The sequence below is a fragment of the Natator depressus genome, chromosome 1, assembly GCF_965152275.1.
Source record: "Natator depressus isolate rNatDep1 chromosome 1, rNatDep2.hap1, whole genome shotgun sequence".
NCBI classification, from domain to species: domain Eukaryota; kingdom Metazoa; phylum Chordata; order Testudines; family Cheloniidae; genus Natator; species Natator depressus.
Window position 1 is genome coordinate 226108091 of NC_134234.1, and position 15917 is coordinate 226124007.

The 15917-nt window shown below is 44.0% G+C and overlaps 1 protein-coding gene across 1 annotated transcript in view; it reads right to left on the reverse strand.

Moving 5' to 3' along the window:
* Nucleotides 1-15917, reverse strand: part of PARVB (parvin beta) — a 96742-nt gene that overhangs the window by 19069 nt on the left and 61756 nt on the right. The window contains exons 7-9 of the mRNA XM_074936670.1: nucleotides 9841-9899; nucleotides 8098-8117; nucleotides 1896-1957 (exon numbers count right to left, since the gene is read on the reverse strand). Coding sequence (XP_074792771.1) covers nucleotides 1896-1957; nucleotides 8098-8117; nucleotides 9841-9899 — 141 coding nt within the window. The remainder of the gene's footprint in view (nucleotides 1-1895; nucleotides 1958-8097; nucleotides 8118-9840; nucleotides 9900-15917) is intronic.

Below are 15917 nucleotides of genomic sequence, written 5' to 3' on the forward strand. Positions count from 1 at the left end.
CATGTTCATTTTCATCATCTTAGTCAGATGCCACCAGCAGAAGGTTGATTTTCCTTTTTGGTGGTTTGGGTTCTGTAGTTTCTGCATCAGAGTGTTGCTCTTTTAAGACTTCTAAAAGCATGCTCCACACCTCATCCCTCTCAGATTTTGGACGGCTCTTCAAATTGTTAAACCTTGGGTTGAGTGCTGTAGCTATTTTTAGAAATCTCACATCAGTACCTTCTTTGTGTTTTGTCAAATCTGCTGTGAAAGCATTCTTAAAACGAACATGTACTGGGTCATCATCTGAGACTGCTATAACATGAAATATATGCAGAATGTGGGTAAAACGGAGCAGGAGACATACAGTTTCTCCCCCTCCCCCCCCCAGGAGTATAGTCACAAATTTAACTGACGCATTATTTTTTAAACGAGCATCATCAGCATGGAAGCATGTCCTCTGGAATGGTGGCTGAAGCATGAAGGAGCATATGAAACTTTAGCGCATCTGGCATGCAAACATCTTGCAACGTCAGCTATAAAAGTGCCATGTGAACGCCCGTTCTCACTTTCAGGTGACATTGTAAATAAGAAGCGGGCAGCAGTATCTCCCGTCAATGTAAACAAACTTGTTTGTCTTAGCAATTGGCAGAATAAGAAGTAGGACTGAGTGGACTTGTAGGCACTAAAGTTTTACACTGTTTTGTTTTTGAGTGCAGTTACATAACCAAAAAAAAGAAATCTGCATTTGTAAGTTACACTTTCACGCTAAAGAGATTGCACTACAGTACTTGTATGAGGTGAATTGAAAAATACTATTTCTTTTGTTTATCATTTTTACAGTGCATACATTTGCAATCAAAAATAATAATATAAAGTGAGCACTGTGCACTTTGTATTCTGTGTTGTAACGGAAATCAATATTGAAAATGTACAAAAACATCCAAAAATATTTAATAAATTTCAATTGGTATTCTAAGTGCGATTAATTGCAATTAATTTTTTTAATCACGATTCATTTTTTTTAATTAATCACGTGAGTTAACTGTGATTAATTGATAACCCTACTAGTAATACAAATAATAACAATCATATAATGCAAAGAAGCAAATTTCAGTTCCGATCTCTATGTAAAATAGTTACTCAGTTTTATGCTCAACAGTTTAACACTGGTATTTGCACAAGCTAATGGAATAATGCAAAATCTTTGTCTGTTCTCTTCCAGATGGATATATTAACAAAAGCTGGCCCAGATTAATGGCTATTCTTCCTTTTCCCTCTGCCCCCAAAAAGTGGCATGTTGAAGGTGGAACAGAGGGGTGGCCTGTGATCTGTATCAGAAGAACAGACCCAGGGGACTGTTCCAGCTGTCGTAAGTGAGCATCCCTTTGGACGCATTAATGAAAGTGAAGTTTAAATAAATAAAGAGAGCAAGACTGAGTGAGTGAGTGAGTGAGTATTACAACTTCTTGCAGCCATAATTGGTGAATCACAACTCATATCTACCCCTCTGAAAGCCACAGTACACTAGGGAGATTCTCCAGCTGTGGAAGGGCACCCCTTGTACAAGACAATTGCTCAGATCAGACACTGGATGCTTCTTTTGGATATTAATACCTGTAGTTTCTCTCAAAGTGCTGTATGGAAGAGGGCTGACAAACACCAAGAATCATCCAAAACCCACTTGAAATTATGGGAGTCTTAACTGACTCCAATGAATACTGGGCCAAGCCACAAAGCTTCAAGATAAGCACTTCAGTTGTAACTTTGGAGTGAAATTTGTATGATTCTGATGGGCATATTTTTTCCACTGATACCACAAATATTTTCTACAGGTTTCCGGACTTCTGGGACCCCTTTCTGCTTAAAAATTCACTACTGACTACAGTAGGAAATACGTTTTTAAAATATTTTACCTTTTTCACGACGCTGAGTTTATCTGGTGCATGGTCAAAGAGGGTGTCAAAGGCATCTCGTTCTGATTCACAAAGAGATGAAAGCAATGTTAGAAAAATCAATTCTGCCGTAACAGTCAGATGTGGAAGCAAGTTATGTATGTTAATTTTCTTTGTTCCTTGTCTTAGGAAACACACAATGGAGATTCAAACAAAAATCAGTCAGCCAATATAGGTGTCTAAAGGTCAGAGCAAACTGAATTGGGAATCTTGGGAGTAGTTGAAAATGGTGTCTTAAATAGGGGGATTTCCCTACTGCATTTCACATTCAATACAGAAAACAGACACATTAAAACAAAAAACATCCATTACAAACAGAAAGAAAAGTTGCCCTATGGCCTATTTTTCTCTATATCAAATGGTCATTGAATATTACTTGATGTTTGTGTTCTTCAGGAATTGTGTATGCCCGTTGCTGAGTGATACAGCAATCAGGCCCTGATTCAGCTAGGTACTTACTCGCAAGCTTAACTTTAAGCATGCTAGGAGTACCATTGACTTAAATGAAGCTACTCACAGGCTTGAAGTTGGGGCACGTCTTCACTAGCAACACTAAAGTGCTGCCGCGGCAGAGCATTAACGTGCCTTGTGTAGTCATGGCTTGTGTAGTCCACGAGGGGCGCAGCTCCCAGCGCCGGGGCACTGTCTACACTGGCGCTTTACAGCCCTGAAACTTACAGCGCTTGGGGGGGTGTTTTTTCACACCCCTGGGTGAGAAAGTTTCAGTGCTGTAAAGTGCCAGCATAGACCAGCCCTGAGTCATGCAAGTAAGTGCCTTGCTGAATTAAGGCCTGAACGCAGACCTGATTTCCCCCCATCCTCCACCCCAGTATTCAACGTAAAGAATAAGCATTTAGCACTTCCATAGCGATTTACACTTCAACAGGTCTGCGCACTCACTAATTAATCTCATCTAAATTGATTTAAACTAATTAAATATGAGTGCATTACTTCTGTTGGTATTGTAATGGTAAATCCACTGCATTTGATGAAGGTTGTATTCACGCTGAAGTCAATGAAAGTCATTTTCCTTCTGTATGAACAGAGACTGTGCCTTCTCCAGCGGCTCCAGATCCACAGGCCCCAAAGAGGTTACCCAACTCGAACCCAACACTCCTTTTTTCTTGGTCTCACACAGTGCTTAGATGAAGGAGCGAGCAGGTTGCCATTAGGCTGGGGTCCCAGAGTGGGGGGATGTATGTTAGGGTATAGGTTTCGAACACCCTTAAGAAAATGTTTGACAAGGGGATGTGCAAATCCTGAATATCCCTCGACAGAGCAGTGGAATGTGGTAATTGCAGCCAGGTGCACTCTAAGAGAACTAACAGCCAATCCGTGCTGTTTGAGCTGAAGGAGGTAGTCCAATCTGAGAGGTAACGGAGCTCAGGCAGCATCGACCTGTCTGTCGGCACGCCGAAGTTGGAACTGGTTCCACGTGTGGGAATAGGTACGTCCAGTAGAATCGCACCTGCTATTTATCATGATATGTTTTACTGAATCTGCACAGGTTATTTCTGAATCCCAGAGCCACAAAGGACCAAGCTTTCAGGAGGAGCATCCGCGAATTAGGATGGTGAATGCATCCCCTGTCCTGAGAGAGGAGCCACGATGCTGGGGGAAGGTTTATAGGCCGAGAGAGTGTCATGTGAAGCAGGTACGTGTACCAGACTTGTCATGGCCATGTTGGTGCTATTAGTATAACCAGAGCTTGATCTTCCTGTATCTTGCATAAGACTCGGAACAGGAGGGGAAAGGGAGGGAAGGCATACAGAAGTGGCACATTCCAGTTCATAAGGTATGCATCCCTCAGCGAATCACGTCCCAGGCCTGCTCTGGAACAAAATTGAGGACAGTGGGTGTTCTCGTGAGTGGTGAAAAGGTCTATGGTGAGATGACCCCATCAACAGAAGATGGGTCGGAGTGCTCTCATGACGAGCTGCCATTCATGCTTGTGCGAGAAGGTTCTGCTCAGCATATCCACTGTCATATTTTGATGTCCAGGGAGATACGCAGAAGAGATGGAGATGTTATGGATACACCAATTCCATAGCTTAATTGCTTCTGAGCATAGGGAATGGGACCTGCCACCTCCTTGCCTGTTGATGTAATACATGCAAGCGAGGTTGTCCGTCATTACTCGAACAGTCCGGTTTCTGAGGAGTGGTAGGAAATGTTGGCAGGCATTGTGGACCGTCCTCAGTTCCAGGATGCTGATTGGTAAGGTGAACTCAGTGGGCATCCATCAGCCCTGTATAGTGTGCTTGCATACATTCACTCCCCAGCCAAGGAGGGAGGCATCAGTGGTAAGTATCACAGTATGATACAGAAATAACCTGTTCAGATTCAGTAAAACATATCGTGATAAATAGCAGGTGCGATTCTATTAGACATGGAACCGGTTCCAACTTCGGTGTGCCGACAGACAGGTCGATGCTGCCTGTGCTCCATTACCTCTCAGATTGAACTACCTCCTTCAGCTCAAACAGCACGGATTGGCTGTTAGAGTGCACCTGGCTGCAATTACGGTAAGTATCACGGAGGTTGAAGAAAAGGGACCCTGGCACAGACGTTGTCGGGCACATCTACCACAGCAGTAAGTCCTTGACCTGGGTTGGCATGGACAGGAGTTTTTGCATGCTGTGCTTCTGAGTAAGATATACTGTATGAAGCCAGCCCTGAAGACACCCCGCACACGCAGCCTCGTGTGTTTGACCACAAACGTAGCAGCAGCCACATGTCCCACAAGTGGGAGGCATGTAAGTGCTGGGATTTGGGGGCATGCTCGGGTGGTTGAAACTAGTTGTGTTATTGCTGTGAACCTGTGAGGTGGTAAAAACACTCTTGCCCACTTGGCATCGAATAGAGCACCAATGAATTCCAGCGTTTGCACTGGGGTTAGTGTGGACTTTTCAAAATTGATAAGGAGGCCCAGTTTTGTAAAGAGGGTCATTGTAGTGTGGACTGCTCGGAGTGCTTCGGTCTCAGATGGCGCTTTGAGAAGGCCATCATCTAGATACTGGGAAATGGTGATGCCTTGTTTGCAGAGGAAGGCCATGACCACTGCGAGTACTTTGGAAAAAAGTCAAAAGCTGTGGATAGTCTGAAGGGTAGTACCCTGTACTGGTAGTGACCGTGGCCGACAATGAATTGTAAGAAATGTCTGTGAGCAGGGTGTACTGCAATATGAAAGTACGTGTCCTGTAGGTTGAAGACGGTGAACCAATCCCCCTGTTCCAGTGCTAGGATGATCATCTTGAAATGTTGTAGTTTGACAAACTTGTTGAGATTGAGAAGGTCTAGGATGGGGTGCCAAACACCAGACTTCTTTTGTACCAGGAAGTTGTGAGAGTAGAAACCGCAACCTCTGTGTTGTAGAGGGACCAGTTCTGTGGCTCCCAGTTGAAGATGTAGTCTCACCTCCCACTCCAGAATGGGCTTGTGAGAGGGGTCCTTGAAGGGGGAGGGGAGTTGGTGGGATGGTATAGCTAGGAAGGGGATGGAGTAACCCTCCTTTACTATTTCCAGGACCCATCTGTCCCAGGTAATGTGCATCCAAGATGGTAAAAATGGAGCTAGGCGGTTGCCAAACTGTTGGTGTGTAGATGGCGGTACAGATGGTAGGGGCAACTGGAGCAGGCAGGAGGTTCTCTGGACCTCAACCACACCTTCAAATTTCCTGCTTATTAGAGGGTGTTTGGGACAATGTCCCTCGTGCAGGCAATTGTTTGTGCCTGTTGGGAGGTCGGTGACTATAGCGTTGGTTGTCAAACTGCCATTGTGGGTAGTATGGCTGAGGGCAAGACTGTGGAGGGAGCTGATCTTTTCCTGAACTTTGTTGTGGCTGTGGTGTGTATATACACTGAGGTATTTTGGAGTGGCTCGGGATCTTTCAATGAGTGTAAGGAGTTGTCCGTGCGCTCAGAAAAAAGAGTTTTTGTCCCTCAAACGGGAGATCCTCGACTGTATTTTGCACCTCCTTAGGGAATCCTGAAAGGTACAACCATGATGCATGTCGCATTACTACTGCAGTAGCAATGGATGGGCAGTTGTATCAGCTGACTCCAGGGAGGCCTGTGGGGTCATGACCTTCCGAAATGAAGTGCAGGAATTGTTCCCTTTTTTCCCCTGGCAGATCCTGGCAAAGTTCCTCCAGCTTAGAATAAACTTTATAATGATATTTGGCCATAAGGGCCTTGTAGTTGGAAATTCGAAACTGGAGAGTAGCAGATGAATAGCATTTTCTGCCCAAGAGATCTAAATGTTTCCAGTCTCAGTCAGGATGACCAGATCGGGATTGGCATTGATGGCCATTCTTTTGCACCGCATTCACCACGAGGGAATTCGGGGCAATAACTCCACATTTTTTGCAGGTTCATAATATTTCCTATCTGCCCATTTGCATGTAGGGGGGGATAGAAGCTGGAGTCTGCAAAAGGTTTGTAGGTTCAAATAGCGCACCTTTAATAGGTAGGGCAATTTTTGTTGTCGAGTATGGAGTACATCAATCGGTTCACGTTGTTGTTCCATGACTCCTCAAGTGGGATGTTTAGGGAGTCAGCCACTCCACAAAACAACTCCTGAAAGTGACGAAAATCATCAGCTGCTGTGGGAGGTGGTGGCATGATGGCTTCATCAGGTGAAGATGAAGAAAACGGCAGGACCAGAGGTACCTCCTCATCCTGCTCTCCTTCCAGTTCCTCCTCCAGTGGTGGTATTGTGGAGGCTGTGTTTCTGGAGGTTGAGAGATTGTTGAAGAGGAGATGGATGGATGGAGGTCGGCGTGTTTGCAGCGGTGCGGGATTACCAATTGTGCCATGGGGGTCCCAATATGGCCAATTAGAGGGAAAGGGAATATATGGTTGCATCCATGGGGGCCCCTGAAAAGGCTGGGTGCCCTAATTGCGGCAGGGTAAGGCTGGTAAGTTGATGTTAATTGCCCTGATGTTGATGGGGCAAGAGAGTCTTGATAATCACCCACATCCTCCTCGACATCACTAAGGAAAGGAGATGCTGTCCGTGTGGGAGAGCACGAAGAGCGTGTTGACTGAGAAGTGGGTGAGATCTGGGACACCTCCTGTCTGAGGAGTGGAGTATCTGCAGTGTCAGCTACAGTGAGGCCTGACAGCTGTGTGAATTCCTGAGGGTGATCTCTGGTCAGTGCCTGTGTTGAGCACAGGGCTGAGGTGTGATATGGAAAAGACTCAGCAGATGGCGCCAGAGAGCTTTCTAGAGCCACGGCTTTAGTACGGAGGTTCTCAAAACTGGGGGTTGGGACCCCTCAGGGGGTCGGGAGGTTATTACATGGGGGGCCGCGAGCTGTCAGCCTCCACCCCAAACCCTGCTTTGCCGCCAGCATTTATAATGGTGTTCCTCGGACAAGGGGAGTGAGGGTCAGCTGACAACCTTGCTGAGCATGAGGGTCTCTCCAGTGAGCAGTAAGAACCAGGGTCCGACACTGGTTGCAGGGACTTTTCCAGGAGGAGTGGGAACACTTCTGGGAAACGTCCCTCTCCCAGGCAACGGATACACTGTGCATGGCTGTCCGTTATAGAGAAACCCGCCCCGCTTAAACCCAGAGGAGCCAGGCATAAGGGCGAGGGAGTAGCATCCCTGACGGGAATTAGGGAAAACAAAAAAAAATTACTTTTTTTTTTTTTAAAGGATAAAGGAGAAGAAAAGAAAATGAAGAAGCTAGCTAACTACGAGAAGGAAAAACAGGTAAGAGACTATCTAAATAACCAAGTGGGCTCTGCTAACTGTTCCATACCAGACCACAGGCAGTAGAGAAGGAACCGAGGGCGGTCAGACCACACAGTGCGGGGGAGGAGAGGTGCACATGTGCGGTCTGATGGGCACTGCTATTGAAGATCTCTGACGCAAAGGCGCTGCCGCACCTACAGTGGAGCGCCGATGGGGACATCACTCGAAGAAGTAGTTCTGGCTCTTTTGGTAGCTGTTCCTTGTGCTCCAGTCCCCACTCCTCCCTGGTGCTTCAGGCAGTACTCCCCACAGCCAGTAACAGAGCTGTCCCAGCCATGTGCTCCTGCCCTGTGCAATTGCCTGCTCCACGGCCCTGGACTACCCAAGACACACTTGTAAGAAACACAGACGCTTTGTCAATGTGTTTGAAGGGGCAACTTTCAAAGGTTCATGTGTTACTTACCAAATCTTCCCATCATCATCCTGCAAGTGAGAACATGAGAAAATATTCATTTAGTTCATGAATCATTACCATCAATGAAAAGAGCCTGGCCTTAATGGGCCTGATCCTGTGCGGTGCTAAGGACCCTCAACCCCCACTGAGCTACAAGTCTCAGCACCCAACAGAATCAGAGCCAACATGCTGGAGGAAGAGAATGGGCCAAATGTATCCCGGGTGTAACTCCACTGATGAAGCGTAATTATTACTTTTCCAAGTCTAAGAGTGAATGAATAAATATATCAATTTATATTATTAGATACCAAATCCCTGTATACATATAGATAATAGATTACATTACACAGTTCAGAATAAGCATTGCTATGGTTAGGTATATCACAGTTTTATTTAGAGAAAAAGAATATTTATATATATAGCTTATATATGGTATGCATATTTGTATGTTATGGAAATAACAGGCACATACTACACATGAACCAAGTCCTCAGCTGGTGAAGTCAATGGAGCTATGCAGATTTACATAAACTGAGAATCTGGCCTATCTATACGTACAGAAGAGTTTTGTGAGAGTTCTGTCCAGGGTTTAGTTTTGTTGGCTGTTATGGGGTTATGTTGTGGCGGGGGGGGGGGGGGGGGGGGTTGTATTTCTAACTTGTGTCAGAGCACTTAGGTGTCTCATTTATTTAGATCTACACCATATAAAAATACACACTTAATTACACACCAAACACACAGTAGCACCTTTCCCCCTAAAACAAAACACTTTACAAACTACATCCAGCACCACTGAACTGCAGCCACCTCCGAGAAAGAGGTCTGCCAAGCACACTGCACAAGCTGGAGGAAGGAAAGTAGTTTCGGCCAAAGACACCATGGTAAACCTCCATTCCCCTTAAAAGGGCCACGAGAGCTTTAATGTCTACACAGAAAAGCTGCGCCCTCATTTCTGAAGGTTTCATCCAAAAGGACGCCCACGGAGCAAACCACCTGGTACTCCACTTAGCTACAAAATGATAAAAGGTTGAGACATCCCTACAGGGAGCCTAGACACTGATGAGCTGGAGAGGGCTCATGTAAGCCCCTTGTTAACACTGCCTTTAGGCCCCATGATGGAGAGTCTGAGCTTTCATTTTTTAGCCGAAGTGCATTTCTATCCCTTTCCCTTTGGGAGAACTGTAAAAACAGCAAGTGACGTAGACCAGCTGCAAAGATTAAAAGGAGTATGCTGCTGGGCTCCCACTGTGCAGCACAAGGATGGGGAAACCTTACAGATCCTTCCCACACTCAATTTTTGTATGAAAGCAGTTAGTTCATTTTGAGGAGGTGTCCCAAGGAAGCATCTTGCTGACCCTCCCCAAATTCCCTACACTGCTCCTTTAACAGTGTGGTGTGATAAGGATGGACAGAAATGGATTATACACAGAGGGGGTAAGGGAGACAGCAAAAAATTGTTGTGCAAAGATCATCAGTGATATATTAGGATAAAGCTAAAATCTTTTGGCACACAGGCTTGTTAAGGAGAAATATTTTTCCTTTGCAATGTATTTCCAGTGATAAAGTGGCTTCTGCATGAAAAAAGTTGTGCATTAAGGGTTTCACGGAGTCGGTTAATCTGGTAAACAGAATTTTTTATGCTCTTTCATTTTGAGTAACGATACACCATACGTACCCCCTACACTCACTCTCTCTCTCTCACACACACACACACACTCCCCTCTGTCAGATGGATAAGGATTTCCTGCTTACTCTGTTGTGGTTGTGAGTTCCTCTGTAATGTGAGCCGTCTGGAGAAGGCCTTCCCGTTTCTGGAAACCAAGATATAGAAGTCAGAAACTGGAACTGTAATGGAGGAGTTCGTAAGAGTTCTGCAGCATTCCTCTCCCATTAGCGTCCCAAAGGAGTGCACAAATTTTATCTAGCTTTTAAAATTAAGTTTCTGTAGAGATGGGGCAAGGCAATTGACACAGGGGGTTACGATTTAGCACAGTGGCATTTATCAGACTGACAGCCAAATTAATGCTTAGGACACATATCTGCAGCCTATAAATTCACAAGCAAGTCTCCTCAGGAGACAGGAGTCTAAATTCTGCCTGGATCACAAATTAGAGAGAGAGTTTGTCAATCCCATCTGAAGTCCCCTGTGGATATTTGCTCATGACACAAACATCAAAGAATGGTTTAAATGAATTGGCAGACCCCAGAGCGGTCTAGGGCTGGGATAACAAGGGTTGTTACCAGAGGTCAGGGTTGAGGAGCACTGGCAGAGCTATCAGTGTGTGAGGGAAGCTTGCCCAGCACAGGAATCCAAATGTGGTTGAGTCAGTCGCTCTCTTTCAGGAGTAACAAATTCACCAAGGAATTGTAGCAGGGGAAGACTGACTATTTTATAATGGAAGTTATTTCCCTTTTACTGGACTTTTCAGGATGATTTTATGCAGGACTAAGATCTGCTCTGCCCTACAGAGAGCTAGTACATGGTGAGACCCAGTTACAAAACAGGTTTCCCCAGACTCTGATCAAACATGGCCTTTATACTGTAGACAAGACTAAGCTGAGCTTTAAGCATGTCCCTGCGCCATGCTGGAGCCTTGGGGACACACTTCATTGCTGTAATTGGGTCCTCCTGTATGGTAGTTTTCTAACTCAGTGCAGAGCCAGTGTTTTTACTTGCTTACTTACATTCATAACTTGCCCTTCCACAGACTACATAGGTACCCTACAAAATTCAGGGATATATCATTTCCCCTCTGAAGGAAGAGAATTTTTTTCCTCTTCTTTCTCTCACTGCTTTAGATGCTGTCTTAAAGAGCTCAGATCCCAGCAGCTGACTCCCAAGCAAGTCTTGTCAAATAGACTTATGACTCGGTTAACTCGGATTGCTGCTTCAGAACTAGCTCTAGTTCTGGTATCCAAGGCAAACCACCCCCAGGCATGAAACCCTCCTATTCCTCCCACGCCCTCTCATTCATTCTTGACAGTTGAACCACAAACATCAACAAGAAATGGTTGTTATCGAGGAAAGCACCAAAAAGAGGCACCCCTCTCTGAAGCATTTTGTTTAACCCAAGAACCATTGCAGGAATTCCTTCCTGCCACCCCTTCTTCACAAAACAAGAACAGTTTTGCTGTTTCTAGTGAACCAGCAAGCCTGGCCTAGAGCAATGTTGGAAGCAGCCGTTATCGCTTGCTATTTTGCTGTCACGTTTCCACTCTAGGGCCTAGCCCTGTGCTATAGTGAGGGCATCTGTCTCATTGTGTCTTAAGAACACATCAAATCCACTTCATGAATACATCCGATTCTGCACCCATCAGGCAGCTAAAGGATTACTGCCTGGATGGTCTGATAATGTAAGATGGGATGACCACAGGGATGGACAAATAAGGAATTCTGAGTGAGTGCCAACACTGAGTGCTAAGCAACTGCTGACTTGTTTCCAGCCCATTGTTCCTCTGCTCTGCTTCCTAGATGGGCTTCTGCAGCCACCAACCACTTTACAGCCCAGAGGCAGGAAGCAATAGCTGTGAGTGAATGAATTCAGAAAGTAAAGCTGGTGAATAATGGGTCTTAAATGTGAAAAAGGAAGAAGAACAGAAGTGAATCCTGCTCCTGGGTTGGCTGGAAACAGTTACTAGAGGGAAAAGTGCTGATTTTTAGGAGCTGAGCATGCTGGTCCTACAGCAGTCTTGGAACCTAGTCCCATGGACCTGTCCTGCCCAGGCACAAGTGATCAAGGTTTGGTCCTGACCCTTTACACAGCAGTCACTGAATAGACTTATTTTTCCATGAACACCACATACGTTCCTCATCTCCGGGCTTTGACTTGGGACTCCAGCTGTTGGAGGATTATTTCAGTGATACCCCAAAAATCTTTTAGTAGCACTGAGGCCAGATGTGCTGCACATTTGTGACATTAAGTGGACTAGGAGAGAGATGGACTCTCTAGGTAAGCCTTGAATATAATCCCACAGAAACTATGCACAGTGGACTTAAGCACTGTCGTTATGATGATTTATGAATAAGTCTTTCTATCTTCTCCTGATTTAAAATAGTGCTCTATTATAAAAATTAACTGATGTGAATTTATCTTTCAAATGAAAGTTAAAACTCAGGAGGGGGAAGTCAGCTGGGAGCAAACCCTCAGGATTTTCAGTTTTCTGCTTTAGGCAAGTACATCCAGGGTTTCCTCTTTTTTGATGGGGGGGACGGGGGTTGAGTGCTGAACAACTCAAATTCTAAAGCTGTTAGCAATGCAGCCTTAGCCCTGCTAACTCAGTATCCGAGGCAGCCACTTATAGGGTCATACAAAACAACAAGTTAACTTGAGCTCAAGGCTTCATGAGTAACTGCAAAAGTCAGATTGTCATGCTAAAAACAGTTTATATTTCATAGGCAAAGCATTTAAAAAAGAAATAAAATAAAATACCACTGGTCAATTTCAAGAGGCAATACATACTGATTTTGCAACAATCCACCCTGAAGTTAGACACACTGCCATCTTGTGGAATCTGTCACAATACAGTTATTAAGTAGCAAGTGTACATTTATGCTGTACTAATCTCTCTGGTATGTGAAATACATTTCTTGCTATGTGTGGTAAGAGATTATAGTTCTTCCTGCAAAGAGAGAGAAAGCAGGAAGACCTGTTTTAAACATAAAGTTGCATTCTGTGTATACTGTGCAGCATGCACTCAAAAGTCTACGAGGTATAAACCCAGATCAAATTGCACAGGTTTTCCAGTTCCTACATGTCCCCACCTTTAACAGAATAACTGAATCCAGACAGCATGGGAAAGCATTAGCCTCTCCCCTAAAATCCAAATCAAAGTTTTAAAGAAACGGCAGAAAGGGCATTACATCTTTCAGGACCTGCATAGACTACTTGCTCTCACCTGCAGCATGGTGTTATTGTAAATTTGTTTTATTTTATTGAGCAGGCTCATAGAAACCAGAGAAGAAAAAGACCTATTAGATCACTGAGTGGCTACCAGGTTATTTGTTGTTAATAATTCGCACTATTGTAGAGTTTTCACCCATAGATCAAAGTGCTTCATCAACGTGCATATATTATCCCCATCTAAAAGCTGGGGACATTGAGAAATAAGGAAGTTAAGGCAGGATTTTCCAGAGGCACTGACCTCAGTTGTAGCTGTGAGTGCTCAGCAACTCAGAAAACAAATAATCAGGCCCTAGGTGACCTGCCCAAAGTCACATAGCAAAAGCCAGGAACCGAATCCAGTTTCCTGACTCCTAGTCCCATGCGTTATACAATTGACCATGTTCTCTCCCTAGGGAAGCTACTGCAGGTTTACCTTGCAGACCTCTGAACCAGCCGTGTAAATGCCAGGAATTCTACTCTAATCCAATCCACTCATACTTTTAGCCTTAAACAAGGCAAAACACTTCTATAAGGGATCCCACATCCCTAAGACACCAGGCACCAATGACTACATTTACCCACAGAAGTCCAAACACTATGGCTGGAATTATTTAGATTTTTTTTTTTTTTTTTTAAAACTGAAAAAAAAAAAACCCACACCATTAAAAAAAAACAGCAAATGTAGTAATAAAGAAAAGAAAAAAGAAAAGAAAAGAAGCTAACTTACAGCAGAATTTAAAAACAAAACAAAAAACAAACACTGGAAATACATATAGGATTTTTTTAAAAGTAGAAACTGGCAGGTTATTAAATTAACACCACTATGGAAACAGAGCAGGCAGAGGTTAAAAAAGTAATAATTAAATGAAACCAAATCATCAAGTTGTGAATTAACCCGATCTATGTAACCTCATCATCTTATCACTGCTAACCTCACCCTTCCTGCCATTTCTCCCTCCTATTGTTTGTTAGGACTTTTCTATATTGGAAATGGCGAGCCAGTTTAAGTGAGACCTTGTCTACACCACAAATACTTTCCCAGTATATCTATATTGGCAGAGTCCCCTAAGGAAGACACAGCTTATGCTGACAGAAGGCATTTTTGGGCCAGCTTAGTAACACCACCTCCCCAAAGGACATTAGCTATGTTGACAGAAGCCTTCTTCTGTCAACATCAGGGGTTGTGCCAGCATAGCTATGTTGGCTAGGAGGTGTGGTTTTTTTCACATCTCTGACCAACATTGCTATTCTGACCAAAAAAAAAAAAAATCTGTCAAGGAGACCTGGCCTAAATCAATTTAAAGCTGATTTAGTTAACCCATGCAAAATTCCAAAGTGGACATACTTAGGCCAGGTCTAAACTACAAAGTTCTGTTAGCATACCTAAATTGGTTGGGGTGTGAAAACAAAAAACAAAAAAAACCCCAAACATCCTCTAGCCACTTATAGCTATGCCAACTAATCCCCCAGTGTAGATACAGCTATGTCAGCAGAAGCCCTCTTCTGTTGATATAGCTAATATGATCTGGGGAGGTGGTGTTACTATGCCAACAGAAAAATTCCTTCTGTTGCTGTAAGATGTGTCTACACTAGGGGGCTCTGCTGGTACTGCTTTACCGGCAAAGCGTTTGTCATGTAGAAAAGGCCTCAAACAAATAAGGCTTATGTTGGTAAATTACGAAACTAAGCTAAGCCAATTTTAAGCAAGGGTTAAACCAGTTTAACTGAGTCTACATTAGGGGTTTGCATCAGCTGAACTAATTCAAGGTAAGACTTTTCTAAGGGGTAAAAATGTCAGAAGTGCCTAAGCGATTTAAGAGTTTAAGTCCCACTGACTGTCACTTCTCGCATCTTTTCTTAAATGAAGGTCAAATTCTGCAGATGGTTACATACTCCAATCACTTTCCATGATGTTGATAGATCCCCTTGAATGCATATAAAAGTGTTTGCAGGATCAGGGGAGGGGCCATCTATTACCCTATTTCTACAGCACCTCGTCTAATGGGGCCCTGATTGTGACTGGGGCCTCTAGGCGATACAATGCAGACAATACATTATTATTATTATTATGTATTATTTAAAATGTTATCAATGCTGACACATGCTTTAAAAACTGACACATGTTATTGAACTGGTATATATTTCCTTAAGACTGACTCACGTACAAGTTCAACTACAAATATTTTACACCTCACTCAAACTCTTAAAATACAGGATAGTATACTGTATTTTAAAATACTACAGGATAGTAGCAGCAGGATAGTAAATATAAAGAAGTTTCTCAGCAAAGTGACATACATAGATACACACGTACATACACACATCCCTCTTGTCCCTCCAAGGTAGGTCTACACTGCAGCGGGGAGTGTGCAGAATCATGCTAGCTCCGCTCAATCTAAGATTGTACTCCTGAAATGAATCCTACTACAGCAGGGGTGACCTCACACTGCTACCTGCCAAATCCACGGTCAATGCTGTCAGCTGTGCATACGTTACAACTGCATGGACCATCACACTGAACATTTAAAGCAGGACATGAGAAAGCAGCCAGCCAGAAGTAGTCTTGGATTGGTAGGACAGTAGTTGTTCAGGAAACCTGGGTTCAGGTCCCATTTTGGGGCTTTTGCAGCTTCATCGGCCAGAGAGAACCACATGGCCCAGGTGAAGAGTGAATGAGTTATGATGGAAACTGAGACAAAAAACAAGAGTGAGAATGCCCTGCAGCAGCAAAATGCTCTTTGTAGACCACGAGAAATGGGCAAAAAAGCCAGGACCAGGCAGCAAAGACAGAAAGGACTGTTACAATGTCTAGAGCAGGAGATTAGAAGTCAGGGTCTAACCCCATCTCTCTAATTGAGCAGAGCAAACAGAGGAACAGAGCTGTGAATGAGCATAATTTACCTTTAGTAAAAAGCCAACAAATGGAGCTCTCTGACATGCAAATTC